This window comes from Syngnathoides biaculeatus, chromosome 4, assembly GCF_019802595.1.
Source record: "Syngnathoides biaculeatus isolate LvHL_M chromosome 4, ASM1980259v1, whole genome shotgun sequence".
Lineage (NCBI taxonomy): Eukaryota > Metazoa > Chordata > Actinopteri > Syngnathiformes > Syngnathidae > Syngnathoides > Syngnathoides biaculeatus.
Window position 1 is genome coordinate 20,797,501 of NC_084643.1, and position 18,769 is coordinate 20,816,269.

Sequence of the window (18,769 nt, forward strand, 5' to 3'; positions counted from 1 at the left end):
ACTTTTTGTATGTGTTCGGTTAGACATGTTGATACAGTTTTCGGTCCTATCTGCACAGTTATACTTTTTTCAAGCCATGTCCGTCAGAAACAGTTTTTGATTCCAGCATCCTTGTCAATTGCCCTCGCTCGATCCTTTTTTAAAAGTTTTAATGTTTATGTCGCAAAATGCACATATTTATACTACCGAGCAAGTTAGAACGGCATATGATAGTCATGCTTTTGCTAGCACTAAGATGAACTTGCAGCTCGGAGCCCACCACCGAGAGGCAGGCGCACGATACCCTACCCCCTGAAATTTTCTCAACGGATTTGCGCTTATCTCGAGAATGGTCATTTTAGTCTGAAAAAGTCGGAAATCCCCCGATCGCCGGAAAATTCTCATCCCTAAATTATACAGTATTGCAAAACTGATCACGAATGCAGTGACGTGGGTTGTATGTGCGGCTGAGTAGTAGCTGAGCAAGTCAGCACAGGATGTGACTAAAACGGACCAATCACGAGAGAAGATCTCTGCGGCATTCTGCATGAAGTGACAGTGCTATGTGTGTGTCAAGTGTTGCAAACGGGCCATGCAGCCCTTTACGTTGGTCACATGATGCAATGTGGGCGAGGTAGTATAAAGAGGCCTTTAGGCTACAAATTGTGTTTAAATACTGTATACAATATTTAAATCTCTTTTGTTTTAGGTATTGCTGCTCCATGTGCATTAAAACGGTAGTTTTATCCTAATTAATTTCCATCAGTCTGTATATGATGTTTTGCATTAAATGGCAGCATTAAGTTCATAGAATTATGTCATTTGGTTGAACATTTTGTTGTTGAAGTACAGTATAAAATGTTTTTCTTTTGTTTTACGGTACTGGTCTGTGTTTAAGGGGCAGTTCATTTATGTCACCTTTAAACAAATTTCTGTCAGCCTGTCTATAGCATTTTGCATCACATGTTGGAATTTGGCTAACAGACATTTTGGATTTGAACCCAGGTCCTCAGGACTGTTGGGCAGTTGTGCTCACCAGTCTTCTACCGTACTGCCATAGTTTTAGAATGCAATGTTTAATTAATTTTGCTTTATGTGACAGTTTTAAGTTGGACTTTAACTGGGAGACACAAAAAGCATGAAGTAAGCGTACTTTGAATTTTATTTGGAGAACTGCAAGAAGAGCATGTGAACTAAGGAATACAATATTTTGAAGAGTATTACACATACTGTATTTTTAATACTAATAAGGAATATTTTAAGAAGTGTGTTTTAGGAAGTCAAAGTTGGTTTTTACATGTACTGTATGTTTGTGTTGTGTTGTATTGTCCATACATTTTTTTAGTACTGCTGGCTGGAAAACTAGATTTGCCCTGAAAATAACCTTGGCGACAGAGAGCTCTGTGCTTGTCTGGTTTGGATGTCACAGGATGGTGCCATCAGGACACCCAGATAAGAGCAAAGGAAGCAGAACATGAACCACGCACTACCACACTTGCATTGTTAGCGAGAAATTGTCAGGACTAAGAGGGCAAAGCACACCTTTTCATCTCCCTGTGGCCCAGGTGAGAAGTCAACTTCAGGGAGAAAAAGATAAAAAAATTCCAGAATTTTTGTAACAGTGATACAGAGATAAGACAGAACTAATTCCAATCTTGTGTGAATATCTTAATGAGTGACTGAAAGGAGTGTTAATTAGTGATGCTTCCCATAACCGTTGAATACCCGAATGTATTGTGCAACCATGGTTATATAAGTTGTTTTTCACTCACTTGTTTTTCGCATCACTCACTTGTTTTTCACTCACTTGTTTTTCTGGTCAAGACGTCTGGACCGTTTCACTATCTTGTTCACATGCATACCAAAGACGAACATTGTTGTGGGATGTCTTGACAGTTATGGCTGCGTAAGATGTTTCTCAGAGCCTGAAGGACACACTTAGGTGTCAATAGTAAATCAGGAAACAAACATTGCGGCGCCAGGTGGGACGGGTAGGCCACCCGCCCTTTCTCTCGCACGCAACGGAAAAGTATAATAGAGAGATGCAGAGTACAAACAGGTAGAGTCTGCTGCAGGTTTCGTACGGACGCCCAGCTGGTTGACAAGCGGAGCTCTACCTGGGCGATCGGCTCTCCACCTTCTCGGCATAGGTAAGGGGCTCATATGATTGATTTCACGCAATGTCAACTGTGTTTTGAGAACTTGCATTTGGTCGAAATAAATATGCCAGTTATTGAGGCTAAATAGCATTTGGGAACGTTGGTCTTTTGTTGAGTGTCGTCTTTGTCTCCTGAGCGCTGACCAGCACCGATCCTTTCAATAAAACAGTGACCATTTCAAAGAAAACCTAATAAGCAATGGTGAATTGGCAAAGTTTCATTAATTCGGGCCTCTGGCCCTTGGAAACAGAGGATTGGCGCGAACCTTCCAACAGATGCCACTGTAGAATGGAACCAAAGAGTAAAGGCAACTTATTGCGACACTGGAATTTGTCAGGCAGCTCAGTGCAATGTTAATGATACAGCTAATGAAATTTGATTTACATAAGTGCATTACTGCTACAATGAATAGCATTTAGATAACTAATTTTAAGTAACTTATTACTCCACATTCAGACATACAGTATGTGGAATCGATTGCATGTGCAGGAAAAAAATTTGACTTACCCGCAGCGAAACCTGGTGCTTGAAAGTGGTGTTGGCATAGGCAAAGGTGCTGGCCATCCCCACGCAAACTGCGATACCTGGCACACAAACAACATTATCATCATCTTAACTTTTAATTGACAAAACACGTTGACAGGAGTTGCGATTTATTTTGCAAGTTATTCTTTTCAGAGGCAAGTGCCCTTGCGAGCATGACACTATTGATTATTTTCGACTGTCAGAAAATGGATGGATGGATGTCATCCTGAAATTGTTGTGAGAATAACTTTCTGGGTTGTGAAATCGGAATTCCCTCTGAGGAACCAATAAGACAGATGTTGTTTTTTAGGTTTCTCCCCTCCAAATCAGTTAGCTTTGTCATTAGCTTGGTGTTGTCAGCCATTAGCCTTTATCAGCAATCTTCCACTTTTGCAAAGTGGTGGTCTAGCAATTCAGTATTGTCTTCAAGGGAATCCAGACACTCATCCTGACTACTGACCATCTTCTGAAGTCCATCCATTTTCCCATTCATTTCATAAAAATATATATTTAACTCCATCGGCGGGGCAGTCTGATGTTGGGCTAACGATGCTGCTCAATAAGCTTTGCTATATCATTGTTTTCCTACGTGAAAGCAGATGTTTGCACACCTTATTTTATTCAAACCAAAAAATCATCTGCCTGCTTTCATTGAGGACTACGTTCTGAAAAAAATTACCGTTTGAACAGTTAGCAGGATTAGACAAAGACTCAAAATGATTCATCGAGTATCATAATCATTGTCCAGTAATTTGATAATAAATTTATTAAAATTGATTAACCAAGTAACTGTTGCACTTCTAACACTAACTCATCGAATGAGATAACCTCTAGCCCTCATAGAGGGTATGTTCAAAATGAAATCCCCAATAAAATTGAACAATTTTAGACTTAAAAAAATAAAAATAAAACTTGAAAGTGTGAGTTGAACAGGTTAGTGGAGCTACCAAGTTTATGCTGGAAGCAGACTTTTGCCAGCAGGATAAGGATGAACGGGAAACCCCTCTGCAGCCACGTGACAACAGCCTTTAGCTCAGAGAGGGCGGGTGCCGGCGTGGATGGCTCCTCCAGGCCAACCTCCTCCCGGGGGCCATGGTTGTGCCTGTCTGAGCCGGCTGCCGCTGCAGTGGCCTGCTGGAGGAGGGAGGAGGTCCTGTGCTGCAAGGGCGGGTGGTGGAAATTGTGGCGGTGAGGGTGGTGATTATGGTGGGGCTGGCGAGCCAGGAAGGGTCCGCTGTCCGGGCGACGGGTGCCGCCTTCTTCTCGGGACGACGTTGTCATGTGGATGAAGACGTCTGGAGGCGAGCCCAGCACCAAGCTGGCCGCCTGGAACTGGGCAGAGGAAACAGCGCTGGACGGGACGCCCACCAAGCCTGAAAATATTTGTTGGGGCAATGCGGGGGACTCGGGCTTCAAGCAGTCAAACACGCTCCCACCCTCGTCCAAACTGCTCTCTGATCCCAGAGTTTGGCTACGGCTCCTAAACAGAAAAATCTATTATCACATTCAGGAACAGTATTCCGTCACTATATGGTGGTTCATCTAACAGCAAAAACTATACTCTTGAGTTTAATGTTTGCTGTACATGGTCGATGGGGAGTAAAAAAAAAAAAAAACTTGTTTGAACATTTGTCATAACGGTAAGATCCATGCTCATTTTTGTTAGCTCATCTTTGGCATTTTCCATTATATGTCAACATTTAAGATAATGGACTTAATAAGGCAAAACAACTTTGTATGTTTTGGTTGGACAATTTGTTGATTCTAACTTAGAACCCTGACATCTACTTGAAATCTGAAATATCTTTGCTTGAAATCCTACTTCAAAACATTTGCTTAAAACATTTATTTGAAACCCTAACCCTGTCTGAAAACCCTAATATTTGCTTGAAACCCTGTCCTTTTTTTCTGCAGCAGGTTAAAAATCCAAATACACACCAGCAAGTTCACTTTTGAAAGGCTTAAAAAAATGAATGTCTTGGAGTGGCATCGTCAAATTTCAGACTTAACTCCAACAGAAATGCAATGGCATGACCTTAAAAAGGACATTCATCTCCGAAAACCTTTCATTTTTGCAGAATTCAAAATTCTACAAGGAAGCATGTGTGGAAAAAAATTCTCAATTGTCAGTTTTAGGGGGGCATTGTTTTTTTTTTTTACACAAGTCCAGGTAACTGGATATTTTGTTTTTCTGTAATAAACGAAATCACCATTTAAAAACTGTTATATTTGCCCGATATTTAGATTTATTTGATGCTATTAAATATTAAAGTGAGGAAACTACAGAAATATATGAATTTGAGAAGGACATATATTACATTTTCACGGCACTGTATGTTTAATTTGAAACCTTAGCAAAGGTTTGCGCTCTTGTGTTTTTGTTTAGTGTACAAAATGGACGCTCGTACGATACAGTAAGAGGGTAATAGAGTCCCTCCTGGGTCCTTTGCTGACCTTTCTGCGGGCATCCCATCCGTGTTGCTACTGTGTCTCCTCTGCATGGCACGGCGCTCATCACATGAAACTGCCCTAAGCCAAGGAAACCATCATTCCCACATTTGTACATGTTCAGCTAGATGTAAAACTTCAGCAATAATATATTTGACAAATAAATGGTTTATTTACTGCATAATGTTACCTTAATCCGATCGACGAATTCTCCTCCTCTAAATTTCATTGTTAATTTAAGACGCACAAGCTTGACTAAATTGCTATCAAAGATGCTCCGCTTGCTACTCAAATTATTTTAGCTAACAACTTCCGGTTACGTCATCATCTATCTGCTTCTCGACCAATCGCATTGGACGTTTACGCCGCTTCTGTATTGTGTGATTAGGTTGTTTTGCTAACGCCGGTGAATGAACACGACCGCTACGCATTTCGTGAAGAATAACTACGCGTTTGCTGTGTTCTGCATTCGATTTTTTTTCACAACTTGTTATATTTTTCTAGATATGAGTCCTGGTGTCCTTATGACCGGGGTACTTACGAATGCTTCTCATGGACAAGCTATCAAGCTAACAAATCAGGCCACCAACTCAACGTTGACTGTTGCTTTTGTCACAGATTCAGTTACTTTGTATTGCAAAATGGGATAATTGTAGATAATGCAGATCGTTCTGTCTTTGTAAATCTATCGCCGTTGTCTATGTGTGTGGGTTTTTTTTTTTTTCTTTTTCGGGAGTTTGCTAGCTTTTGCACACACCTGTCTACATCCAAGCGTGCAGACTTGAACAACAGGAAATTGGATGTTTGTTTACCGACTCTTATAATGATGGTGCTCCGGCGGCTCCTGAGGAAGCGATGGGTGCTGGGAGTCGTCTTTGGACTGTCGCTCATCTACTTCCTCACCAGCACGCTGAAACAGGTGCAGCGTCGACACTCAACTGTTATGCATGCGTTAAAATAAGATTGTTTCGTGAATCTGCGGGGCGTCATTGTCTATACAAGACTACTTATTTTGACGTGAAGACGGTGATTGATCGAAGGAATTTGAAAGAAAACTTTCTGATGATTGAGATTAGATTTTTTTTTTTAACTGTCATGCAGGTGTAAAATAAGTCCTGTGTGTGTGTTCAGGAAGAACGGACCATACGGGACCGCAGTCTGCTGGAGGTGAGGGACTTGGAGCGTCGCATCCCGTGGAAGGTCCGCTTCAACCTGGGCAACAGCAGCCGGCAAATGGGCCACTGCCGTAATTCCATCCAGGGGAAGATGCTGCTCACCGATGAGCTGGGTGAGCGAGGGAGGGCCATTAGTTCTTGTCATGGTGCTCTGTGCACTTTACACTGATCTGATTGTTTTTGGCCGAGAACTAGCATTAAAGGAAGACTTTCCCCAAAATTCTTATGTACTATAAACCCTCCAATGTGAAGTAATATTATTATTACATATATTTTGGACATTAATTGAAACTAAATAACATATATGAAATCCAAGCAAAATCTGGATATGTTCCAGCTTTCACAGCCAAACGCAGAAGAAACATCCTTGACTCCGCCCCTGACATCTGCTTGTATAATCTCTACTTTGAAACCAACACCTCACAAAAGCATCAAATCTCCGCGGTCCATATAATGGGACTGTTGTTGTTGTCAGCAACACCACGCTCTTCCCGACACATTGACTTCCGCCTGTGTGCTTTCTGGCTCAAACACTTGAACATTGTTATTTTTGTTTTGTTTGCTCAATGGCGGGAGTAGTAATAGCACGGAGGATCAGCTCGCTGTTACACTCGCTTTGTTGGCTCTGAGCACACAACACTTCCTGGTTACTATTTACGGCGATCCGCGCATGCACAACCCACCTCCCCGGGCAGCCGGTCGTTTGCGAGAGGCTGACTGCTTGAAAAGTACAATTTTGGGGAAAAAAAGTCTGGCCATGCTTGTTGTACAATCTCTATATCGAAACCAACTCCTCAGAAAAGCATCAAATCTCCTCGGTCCATATAATAGGACTGTTATTGTTTGTTGTTAGTGGCACGCCCCCTCTATAACACGTCAAGTGTTGGACGTGTGTATTCGGGCTCAAGCACATGGGCTTGAACATTGTACATCATGCTATTTTTGTTTTGTTTGTTTGTAATTATTTTTCACAAAAATCGTCCACAAAATGCCAGATAGCAGACATTCTGTTTTCGGTGAAACATATCAGGGAGCAATGGGGGGTCAGAACAGGAAGCACTGCAGGCGTGGCAAACGCTGATTGGCTGTCAGTTTTCCAGCCGGGCTCAGTAGAATGTCTGAGCGAGAGAGGAATTTCTTTACTTACTAAATACTATACTTTTCCAATTTATAGATGTTTCTCGTGAAATCTGCAGATAACTCTGGCATTAGCCACCTCATCAGGCTCCTCTCAATGCGGAGGAGCAGCGGCTTGACACTGAGGCTCTCCCGGGTGACTGAGCTTCTCACCCTATATCTAAAAATGGAAATCGTTTCATAATAAAGTTGTATATTGTTTTAGAAAAAGTTTGCAATCTTGTGAGAATGAAGTTACTTAAATGCCAGATAGGCATAAAAAGTTACTTAACTTACTGGATGTCAGAATATTTTGAGAAATTTTTTTTAAAAATAATGTCATGTTTATTTTAAAATAATCTGGAGGGAATAGTTTGAGAATTTTTTCAAATCTAGAAACATTGGAGATTTTTTCCTTTTATCTTGTGAATGATTGCATTGCATTTAAAGGAGTGTAAAAAGGCCAAATTGTGTGTCTCCTCGCAAAGGATTCGTGTGCGAGCGCAAAGACATGCTGGTGAATGGCTGCTGCAACATCAACGCTCCCCGCACGAGGCAGCACGTCTGCAAAAGCTGCCTAGCCAACGGCTGTTGCAGTGTTTACGAATACTGCGTGTCCTGTTGCCTCCGCCCAGATAAGGTAACCTCTTCACAGCCCACTAAGGCAGACCACGTCCGGATGCAAACACCTAAAAGGGATCGCAGGATTGCAATCGGTTTGTTACAATCTGCCACTGTAGGAAATTCACGTTATATCAGTATGTAATCTGTTTCGGGGTCATACTACCACTATTGTAACACCTTTATAAACTGTATAAGCAGCGTATTATCACACTTTGTGTGTGTGACAGTTGTGAACATACAAGAAGAAGTTTATATTTTGGGGATGAAAAGATCATTTTGCAAGAAAAAAAGAGTCATCTTTGAAGAAATAAAATAATGAGAATAAAATGTTTTTTTATTTAGGCGGGTAGTTATAATCTTGTGATTTTTTTTTTTTTTCTTCCCCAAATCCAGATTAACAATTGTAATTTTTTGAGTAAATTGTGTGTTTTGTTTTGTTTTCAGAAAATACAGTGCCGTGAAAAGATCCACTAGTACATTTTGTGTTCATTAGAAGCTTGAAGCAGGCATAAAATGGAGGTGGACGTGTGCCTGGCTCAAGTTCGGGGTCAAAACAAAAAAGCAAAGAAATTAGTCAAATTTAATTTTAAACTTAAATTTGTACATCATGTGTTTAAGTGGTATAATAAAGTTCTTCTGCATGAATGTTTGTTTGTTTTTTGCCCTATTTTACTATTTAGTCTTTCAGATGTTAAAATTAAAAAAAAATCTCTGCAAATTTTTTTTTTAGGCGAGGTGTTCACTTTTTTCATGCCTTTGGTGTTTTGATGTCTGTATTATTTTAGCGAGCTCTTCTGGAACGCTTCCTGAACCGTGCCGCGGGAGGCTTCCAGAATTTGTTCACCGCCGTGGAGGACCTCTTTGAACTGTGCCTGTCCAAGTGTCGCACCTCCTCACAAGTATGTCTGTCAAAAGCCTCTTTGTCTTTCACATTGGCATTGCTTCATTTTTGTCCACCTTGCTTCCTTTTTTTTTTAATATGATTTTTAGCTGTACAAATGTGATAAAATTGTAAAGGAGGGAATTTTTGTCCTAACTTTAGAATTTCTCATTTTTCTTGCACTTTAAGTTAATCAATGACATACTATTACTAGCTAATTAGAATCAGAAATGGGTTGAAATTGAGAGGTTCAATTCTAGACTCAACAATTGTTTTTTTTTATGCTTTCTACCAGATGACATCAATTTTTGGACAAGAAAGCAATTTCTTGTGATATTTTGAGGTTTCTGTAAAAGGCAATCGCATACTACACTCCAGTTAAGAAAATGTATGATACAGACTGTACTCTAAATAATACAGTGGTATTTTGACTTACGGGTTCCCCAATTTACGTTTTTTTATAAGCCACTCGAAAATGTTTCATTTCAATTGTTGCCGAGGAGGGCACAACCTGTTGTTAGTTTTAGGGGGTTAGGGTTACTTTTTCAATACAAGGCCAGGTAACTTTGGCTTTTTTTTTTTAATAAATGAATTCACCGTTTGAAAGCTGCATTTTACTTGAGTACACCCTGACCTGGTTACCAGATTATTGCAGGGTACTTTTGAACAAACAAGTAATTGCACTCACGTTCCCGCCTATGAGCAAGTCTTCAGTTAACCTATCATGCAGGATTTTGGAATGTGGGAAGAAATTGGAGCACCTGGAGAAAACCCAAACAGACACAGGGACCCCATGCAAACTCCACACAGGCAAGGGCGGATTTGAACCCAAGACCTCAGAACTGTAAGGCAATGCACTAAACCAGGTGTCCGCCATTGGGAGCAATAGAAGTCTTTAGTTCAATTCAAGCCTCAATGGAAATAAGACAACTTTAATGTAAGAACAGTAGTGACAAAATGTAAAAAAAAAGTTGAACTTTTTATCACACTTTTTAGTTCAATTCAATGGTTGTTATGCTGCTCCATCTGGTGTTAACGCCGTAGGCACTCGTGGCCAGTATAGTAAAAACATGGATATGTATGAAGACAGTGCACCTCAAGAATTCTCAGCAATAATATAAGTTGTTCTTCACAGAGGATAAAGATTATATACCTGTTGCTATTGTATTATGAGTCTACATGTGTTGCACGGTCATTTATGTTTAAATGTTACTTAAAAGGTTGTAACACTCCTCCACCGATGCTGTTATTTTGGCTACAATGGCATTTTTCATTAGCATTAATGTTAAGCAAGTGGACTTAAAACTGATTTAAACAATATACAATTCTTTGGTTTATGTCTAATTTGTCAGTAAACTTCAGCTGGGAGAAGCATTTAGTAGTTTATTATCTGCCAAACTGCTGCCTGTTGTGAGGTGCATTGAATTCACTCCGATCATACCACACTCGTATCTCATCTGTGTCACGGACGAGACTCGGGGGTGGACCCAAATGCACGACTCAGGTGAGAGGTAAGCAGTGCGGAATAAGCCTTTATTCGTTCCAATGTTGGTTACCAGGGAGTCAGTCCAAACAAGCAGCAAGATCAGTAACGGCAGGCTTACGGGATAGGTCGGGAGACAGGCATTGGTCGGTACACGGGAGGTAGACGTCAGGAGTACGGTAGTGCGGGAACGAGGCATGAGAGGCAACGATCTAGCAGAGTAATAGTCGTCCCCCGGGTCCTATATGTACTGGGTCTTAATCAAAGGTCATGAGGCGCAGGTGTGCACCTTCAGATTAGCTGGCCACGCCCAGCCCTGGCTGGAATCCAGGAGCATGACAGAACTCCCCCCTCAACGGCCGGCTCTGGACGGCCCAGGAGCATCAGGGTGAGCCGCGTGAAAGTCCCTGATGAGGGAGCGGTCCACGACGAAGCGGGAGGGGATCCAAGAGCGCTCCTCCGGGCCATATCCCTCCCAGTCCACCAGGTACTGGACCCCCCTTCCTCTGCGACGGGAAGACAGCAACCGGCGCACAGTGTACACCAACCCACCCTCGACCATGCGTGGGGGCGGGGGGGATTTGAGCGGAGGAGCCAGCGATGATGTGCGATTCGGGCGAAGTCTGCTGACGTGGAATGTAGGGTGCACCCTCATCGACCTGGGCAGTTTCAACGAGACGGCGACCGGGTTAATAACTTTGGAAACCGGGAACGGGCCAACGAACCTGGGAGCAAGTTTGCGGGATTCCGTCCGCAGCGGGAGATCTTTGGTGGAGAGCCACACTCGCTGTCCCACTCTGAGCTCAGGTGCGGCCCTCCTCTTGCGGTCTGCTGCGGCCTTGTAGGCGCTGCTCATGCGCAGCAGTGTCCTCCGAGCTGCTTCCCAGGTCCGTTTGCAGTGTCGCACCACGGCCAGGGCCGACGGAACTGTGGATTCTGTGACCAGTGGAGGAAACAGGGACGGAGGATACCCATGCACGACATGGAGTGGAGCCATACCTGTTGAAGCGGAGGGTAGAGAATTGTGGGCATACTCCACACACTTGATGTGCTGGCTCCACGTGCTCTGCTCCCTGGATGCCAGACATCGAAGACCGGTCTCTAATTCCTGGTTTATCCTCTCAGTCTGGCCATTAGACTCTGGGTGATGACCCGATGTCCGACTTGCTGAAGCGCCGATGAGGTTGCAGAACTCCTTCCAGAAACGGGCGCTGAATTGCGGACCCCTGTCCGAAACGATGTCCTGGGGTAGGCCGTGGTAACGGACGACCTCGTCTAATACCAACTGGGCTGTCTGCTTGGCCGACGGGATCTTCGGAAGCGGCACAAAGTGGACCATTTTGGAAAAACGGTCCACTATGGACAGCACCACTGTGTTCCCTTGAGAAGGCGGCAGGCCGGTGACGAAGTCCAGCGCGATGTGTGACCACGGACGAAAGAGGATGGACAGGGGTTGCAACTCACCAACAGGCCGTAGGCGGGAAGTCTTATTGGCAGCACACACCGGGCAGGCGTTGACGAACTCCCTTACGTCCTTGCTGAGGTTAGGCCACCAGAACCTTTGTTCGACCACTGAACGTGTCTTCGCCATACCCGGGTGGCAGACCGTCTTGTTGGTATGGGCCCAGTGGATGACGTCTCCCCGCAGAGATGGGATGATGAACAGGCGGCCTGACGGACAATCCGCGGGTGACGGTGTCTCTCCCAGAGCCTCCTTCACCCGCGACTCGATCGCCCAGGTGAAACCGGCCACGAAGCACCCCGCTGGCAGGAAAGTAGCGGCGTCTGAATCCGTGCGCCCTCCCTCGTGGATCCGCGAGAGTGCATCCGGCTTGCCGTTTTTGGAGCCTGGGCGGAAACACACCTTAAAGTGGAAGCGGGTGAAAAATAGGGCCCACCTGGCCTGACGGGCGTTCAACCTCTTCGCCGACTTCAGGTATTCAAGGTTCTTATGGTCCGTGAAGACAACGAACGGTACTTGCGAGCCCTCCAGCCAGTGCCGCCACTCCTCCAACGCGCTCTTGACCGCCAGCAGTTCCCTATCTCCCACGTCGTAGTTCCTCTTTGCCGGGATCAACTTCCTAGACAGGAACGCGCACGGGTGGATCCTTCCATCCCTGGGACTCCTCTGCGACAAGACTGCTCCGATTCCTGAATTCGATGCATCCACCTCCACCACAAACTGGTTATCTGGGTCCGGAATAATGAGAACGGGCGCAGTAGTGAAACTTGCCTTGAGCCTGCTGAAGGCCTCCTGGCAGGTCCCGGACCAGTCGAAGAGGGTATGTGGCGAGGTGAGCGAATGCAGAGGAGCGGCCACGGAACTGAAGTTCCTTATGAATTTCCTATAGAAATTGGCAAATCCCAGAAACCTCTGTACGTCCCTCCTGTTGGTGGGGGTAGGCCACCGCAGCACCGCGTCGACCTTCCCAGGATCCATCCGTATCTCTCCCTCAGCCAGGACGAAGCCCAGGAAGGACACGGATGCCCGATGGAACTCACACTTCTCCATATTCACGTATAATTGGTGCTGCTGCAGACGCCGGAGCACCTCTCTGACTTGTTGAATGTGAGAGGTTAGGTCTGCTGAAAAGATGAGAATATCATCCAGATAAACAAAGACAGATGTGTTCAGGAACTCCCGAAGCACGTCGTTAATGAAGTTCTGAAAGACGGCCGGAGCGTTAGTCAGTCCGAAGGGCATCACCAGATACTCATAGTGCCCTGTGGGGGTGTTGAACGCCGTCTTCCACTCATCCCCTTCCCGAATCCGCACCAGGTGGTAAGCGCTGCGCAAGTCGAGCTTGGTGAAGATCCGGGCTCCCTGGAGGAGTTCGAATGCTGTAGAGATAAGCGGCAAAGGGTACCTGTTCTTGACTGTGATGTCGTTCAGGCTTCGGTAGTCGATGCAGGGTCGCAGCGTGGAGTCCTTCTTCTTGACAAAAAAAAACCCCGCAAAGGCTGGTGAGGATGAGGGGCGAATGAGTCCGGCTGCCAGCGAGTCCTCGATGTAGTCCCTCATGGCTTGATGCTCTGGTCCGGTTAAAGAGAACAGTTTCCCTCTGGGAGGAGAGGTGCCTGGCAGGAGTTCAATCGCGCAGTCGTATGACCGATGTGGCGGCAGAGACTTTGCTTTAGATTCAGAGAAGACCTCCCGTAGGTCATGGTAGCAGGAGGGCACTGCGGTCAGGTCCAGGGCGGTACTTGGTTCTGTTAGCCGAACCGGCGCAACTTGAATACCCCTGTCTCTCCGGACAGCGACACAGCGACTGAGACAGTCCTCTCCCCAAGTCTTGATCAGACCCGTGGCCCAATCTATGTGCGGATTATGTTCTTTGAGCCACGGGCTGCCCAAGATGATGTCGCTACTACGTGCGTCGAAGACATGAAAGCTAATACGCGCCGAGTGAGCGTCCGGAATGCTCATACGTAGCGTCTGAGTGCGATGTGTAACCCGACAAAGGAACTTGCCGTTGGCGGCATAGGCGTGACGAAAACGTTGCGTGGGAAAGGTTGCTGCCCCCAGCTCCTCGACCACGCGGGGATTTATCAGATTTGCTTCCGACCCAGAATCAATGAAAGCCGTCACAGAGCATGAACGGGAGTCCGTTCCCAAGGTGAGGTGAAGAAGGGACCTCCCTGACCCCGTCGCGGTGTACCGCACACTCACTGGAGTAGCGATCCTGATGTCAGAATGCCCTGGTCGAGTCGGGCAACGGGCGATCAAGTGTCCCAAACGCCCTCAGTAAAAACAGCGTCCCTCTCGTCGCCGACGTAAGCGCTCCTCCGCTGAGCTGCCAAGCCCCTCCACTTGCATGGCTTCCGGTGAAGCTGACAACACGGGTGGCCGGGAAGCGGAAACAACCGGACTGCGACTCTCCCTCTCCTCTTCCCTCAGGCCCTCCATCTGTCTCTGCACGGTGAGGCGCTGGTCCACCTTGAGGGCCAATGCGATGAGGGAGTTAAGCGAAGGCGGAAGATCCATGGCCACGAGGTGACCACGGATCTGTGGGGACAGTCCCTCGTAAAACGCGTCATGGAGGGCTTCCTCATTCCAGCGGCTCTCGGCAGCCCGAATCCGGAACTCGATGGCGTAGTTGGACACGCGGCGACGCCCCTGGCGAATTGTCATGAGTGACGACACCGCCTGGCGTTCCGGAGCCGCATACTGGAACACCTGGGTGAGCGCGCAGACGAAGCTCGCCCATGAGTGGCAGGTCTCCGAGTTACGGCTCCACTCGGCGGTGGCCCATGCCTCCGCCCTCCCTGTCATGTGGGAAATGACGAAGGCGATCCGGGAGCGGTCCGTGGGAAAAGCGGAAGCTTGCAGCTCAAAGTGGAGATAGCACTGCGCCAGGAAGGGCTTGACGTTACCGGAGTCGCCTGAGAACCGCTCTGGTCGAGAGAGCGGAGTGATGGTGGCACGGGGAGGCACAGGAGCGGCCGCGCTAGCTTGGGAGGCTAGCCACGGTTCCAGCGCACGGCGAATGGCTTCAGAGTCGGCTGGGTCCATGTTCTTGGCTAGATCGTTCTGTCACGGACGAGACTCGGGGGTGGACCCAAATGCACGACTCAGGTGAGAGGTAAGCAGTGCGGAATAAGCCTTTATTCGTTCCAATGTTGGTTACCAGGGAGTCAGTCCAAACAAGCAGCAAGATCAGTAACGGCAGGCTTACGGGGTAGGTCGGGAGACAGGCGTTGGTCGGTACACGGGAGGTAGACGTCAGGAGTACGGTAGTGCGGGAACGAGGCATGAGAGGCAACGATCTAGCAGAGTAATAGTCGTCCCCCGGGTCCTATATGTACTGGGTCTTAATCAAAGGTCATGAGGCGCAGGTGTGCACCTTCAGATTAGCTGGCCACGCCCAGCCCTGGCTGGAATCCAGGAGCATGACAATCTGATCAAAACTTTATCCAATAAAAGTAAACCGAAACAAGAACGTTTGATAAATTACAGAATGTGTAACGATTTAACTATGAATAAGGGTTAACCGACAAAAATGTGTTGTTTGTGGCTCACGCAGAGCGTTCAGCACGAGAACACGTACCGGAACCCTCAAGCCAAGTACTGCTATGGGGAGAGTCCTCCAGAGCTCCTTCCCATCTAATCGGTGTTCTGGAATTACAGCAAAGACTTTTGCTGCCTTTTTTTTTTTTTTTTAACCCTCGAAGCACACAGGGAACAATTTCCTGAGTTACACTTCATAAGTGAATCTATGCCATTTCTCTCCAGTCATCCGTGATGATCATCAGCTCGTCGGCAGTCCCTGTTTCATCAGGACGAGACCAATAAAATAACTGTTACCACATGGCAGGCAGGTTATGTTTTGATCGATGTTGGTTTGTTGTTGTGGAGTGGTATTAATGTGTATTAAGGGTCACAATAAAGGAAGGACAATAATTATACACGAGGATAGTATATATATATATATTTTTTTTTGTGAAACAGTTTTAGGGAAAAGTCTAAAGATTAACAAATCCAGTTTGGGTGTCTTTTTAAGGGGGGATATGTGTGTATGTATGTATGTGTGTATATATATATATATATATATATATGTGTGTATGTATGTATATATCTTTTTTTTTTTATTTTTACAAATGGTCACAGGTGTGTGTGAAATGGAAAGGAGGGTGGGATTAACAAAAGGCTTTTTTTTTAGAACATGAAGTTTTTGGGAGAAAAGGTGTGAACTTATAGAAAGAGTTTGTTTTCATAGGTGGGGTATTTTTTGACAATTAAAAAAAATGAAATATTGTAAAAATAAGTCATAATAGTCATGGGTCATAATATTACATGAATAAAGATTTTTTATATATGTATTCAGATGGAAATAAAGTTTAATTTGTTCAAGAAGAACAAAATTGGGATTTTCCTGAAGTGGTATTTTCTTTGGGCATAAATCATCAATTAAATCTTTTTTCTCGGTTCTTGATTTTTAAAATCATAATCTTAGCAAAATGACATTTTTAAATTAAGATTATAATGTCACGAGAACAATGATATTTTCAAAAGGTAGTTGTAATCCTGAAACAAAGCGGAACTGTTACATTTTTCTTTGTTCAATTACAACTTTGCCTAATGGGCTAGTTTTTTAAAAATACTGTACTACAACTTAAATTATTGTCATGTAAAATGCAAATACGTGGCGGGAACAACTAGATTTAGGTCACTTTTACGCTAACCCAAATTTAACGAGCACAAGAAGCAAATGTTGCTAGTTTACATTTACAAAACAATGGGCTCAAATTTCTGTTGAGGAAATGTGGTTGAAATTTGGAAGCAACTACACAAAACCTTCTGGGGTTCAATTTTGAAGGAGCCCTGGAAATGGCTGTAAATTGACAACTTCAAACCAAAATGGTTTGGTCTTTGCGTGGATGTCTTCATGATTTTTTTTTTTTTTCTTAAGTCGAGCGAATTCTATGATGTCAAACAATTTGAAGGACCCCTGGAAATTGTCAAAAAATTTAAAGATTGCTGCTTCAAACCAAAATGGCAAAGGCTTCCTGTGTCTTTCTAGGGGGTGGAAAATCTACAGCCTGCAGGTCACATCCGGCTCGTTGATCATTTCAATCTGTCCCGCCAAAGTTTGGTATCTACTGTATGTCCACTTTGTTAAGAAACCACTGTGGTTATAGAATAATATAACATAAGCCATAACTTTTCTACCAAGCATGCTGATTCTAGCAAGGACACAATCAAAACAGGAACTGATGGCTATCGCTGAGCAAAACACTTTAAACTGACTAACTGCTAACCAAGATTCAGTCACACAAGAACCTGAAACAGCACCACAAAAACTGAAGAGGGAACTGATTGATCTTAAAAGAGAAAACTGAATGATTTTTATGGTTTATGAAGTGCCAAGAAATTTCCAAGAATCCAGAGGATGGCACAAAGAATGGTGCTAGTGTTTGTCTTTGCATGTCCGTGAACATCTCAGATGTGTTCTTAGAAGTGCTACAACAAAAATAGTTTTGTTGCACTAGCAAAAAAGGTGATTAACAAAACACTTTTCCCCCAACAAAGTTATTCAAACTATTAACAATAGAATGCCTTATTTTTATGTATTTTTTTATGAAAGCCTGTCTAATTTTAAATGTCAAGGTGGCTCCTGAGCCAAAAGGTTTAACCACCCCTGGTCCCGCAGAATAGACAGGGCTGCCAAATATTATTTTAAGAACTTTGGGGGTAGAATTTTAAAAAATCTAGTTGTCTAAGTGTCAGGTTCACCAATCAGACATTCATTAAACAGGAGAAAAAAGGAAGCAAAGACACCAGTTCAAGTCTCGCGAGGAGAGAGGAGAGGAACTGTCTCGTACGATTCACCACTGCACTCTCTGATTATCCTCTCCTCAGCACCTTTTAAGACGCCCCTTATTGACATGGATGTTACAAAAAGGAGACGACAAGCAAAATAGTTTGAAACAAGGTGTACATGTTCATGTGCGTGTGCATGTGTGGAAGATTGCTGAATACATGTGTGGTCATCATTTCTTTAACAGGTAGCAGTTCTAACAGTTCTGATGATTAGATGTTTTTGTTCTTGCTATCTCCTGCTAGGAGGCTGCCACGTTATCTAGGGCAGAGCAAAGTATTTCTTTACTGGAAGCAAATGTATGATAATTATGATCACAATTATTCCTTCATTTCCCCCCCCCTGTTTATCCTACATTTGCTACCACATTTCCGCGCTGAAATGCAACAAGACCAAAATTTACACTTTTTCCGAGTCAGTAGTACAGGACATGAAAAAAATGACCCGAAAATAGTTAGCCAAAACTGAAGACTACTTGTGTTGTTGAGTATTGCTTCTTGATACTTTTGGTAGGCCTATCACATGAAAGCCAAGTCTAGCAAATTTAAAATTCCTATGTTAAAGTGGCATTGGGGGCTAATTTTTTTTAGAAAAGGTTTCACAGGAGTTTGTCTTTGTAGGCTGTAAAACGGCAATCTCAAAACAAAATGGTTGATTTCTGTCTTTTCAGGGAGGGATTTTCTTTTTCCTAATTCTTTTTTGTGAGTCTACTCTTGATAGACATACCGACCAAATTATGTTCTAAACTTTGGCATATGGGAAATTTGGCATATGGGAGATTTATAATGAGATGGAAACAAAGCAAATTCAAAGGGCCCTCAAAATAATTTGAAAACTTTTAACATTTTTAGGATTTTGAAGGTCCTCTCTCTGTGTGTCCCCACACTCAAACATGATTGAAGTCAACTAGCCATGTGGGATACCATATCAGCAAGGGACTATTAATCATCCTGCAGGCAGAACAAACCAAAGTGACATATTTAGGGAAACATACTGTATTTGCTTGTCAGCTTCTTTGCCAGCTTGATTAATGGCCATCACGAGGGAATCCATCCATCCAA

The 18,769-nt window shown here is 44.3% G+C and overlaps 2 protein-coding genes across 5 annotated transcripts in view; one reads left to right on the plus strand and one right to left on the minus strand.

The window, feature by feature from the left end:
- Positions 1 to 5,456, minus strand: part of rnft2 (ring finger protein, transmembrane 2) — a 29,235-nt gene extending 23,779 nt beyond the window's left edge. For 2 of the 3 annotated variants that reach the window (XM_061818144.1, XM_061818146.1), the window contains exons 1-4: positions 5,302 to 5,456; positions 5,118 to 5,192; positions 3,611 to 4,143; positions 2,646 to 2,722 (exon numbers count right to left, since the gene is read on the minus strand). In XM_061818144.1, the coding sequence (XP_061674128.1) occupies positions 2,646 to 2,722; positions 3,611 to 4,143; positions 5,118 to 5,164 (657 nt within the window). In that variant the 5' untranslated portion in view covers positions 5,165 to 5,192; positions 5,302 to 5,456. The remainder of the gene's footprint in view (positions 1 to 2,645; positions 2,723 to 3,610; positions 4,144 to 5,117; positions 5,193 to 5,301) is intronic. The other variant, XM_061818145.1, reaches the window with a different exon arrangement.
- A 26-nt stretch (positions 5,457 to 5,482) lies between these two features.
- spring1 (SREBF pathway regulator in golgi 1) lies at positions 5,483 to 15,889 on the plus strand. 2 transcript variants are annotated; one of them, XM_061818165.1, is made up of 5 exons: positions 5,483 to 6,030; positions 6,243 to 6,399; positions 7,891 to 8,042; positions 8,812 to 8,925; positions 9,637 to 9,960. In XM_061818165.1, the coding sequence occupies exons 1-5, from the start codon at positions 5,812 to 5,814 to the stop codon at positions 9,730 to 9,732; spliced, it is 738 nt and encodes a 245-aa protein (XP_061674149.1). In that variant the 5' UTR covers positions 5,483 to 5,811; the 3' UTR covers positions 9,733 to 9,960. The 2 variants fall into 2 exon arrangements, with proteins under 2 accessions (XP_061674149.1, XP_061674150.1); XM_061818166.1 differs by lacking the exon at positions 9,637 to 9,960 and adding an exon at positions 15,414 to 15,889 and having other exon boundaries at positions 5,486 to 6,030.
- Positions 15,890 to 18,769: the final 2,880 nt, after the last annotated feature.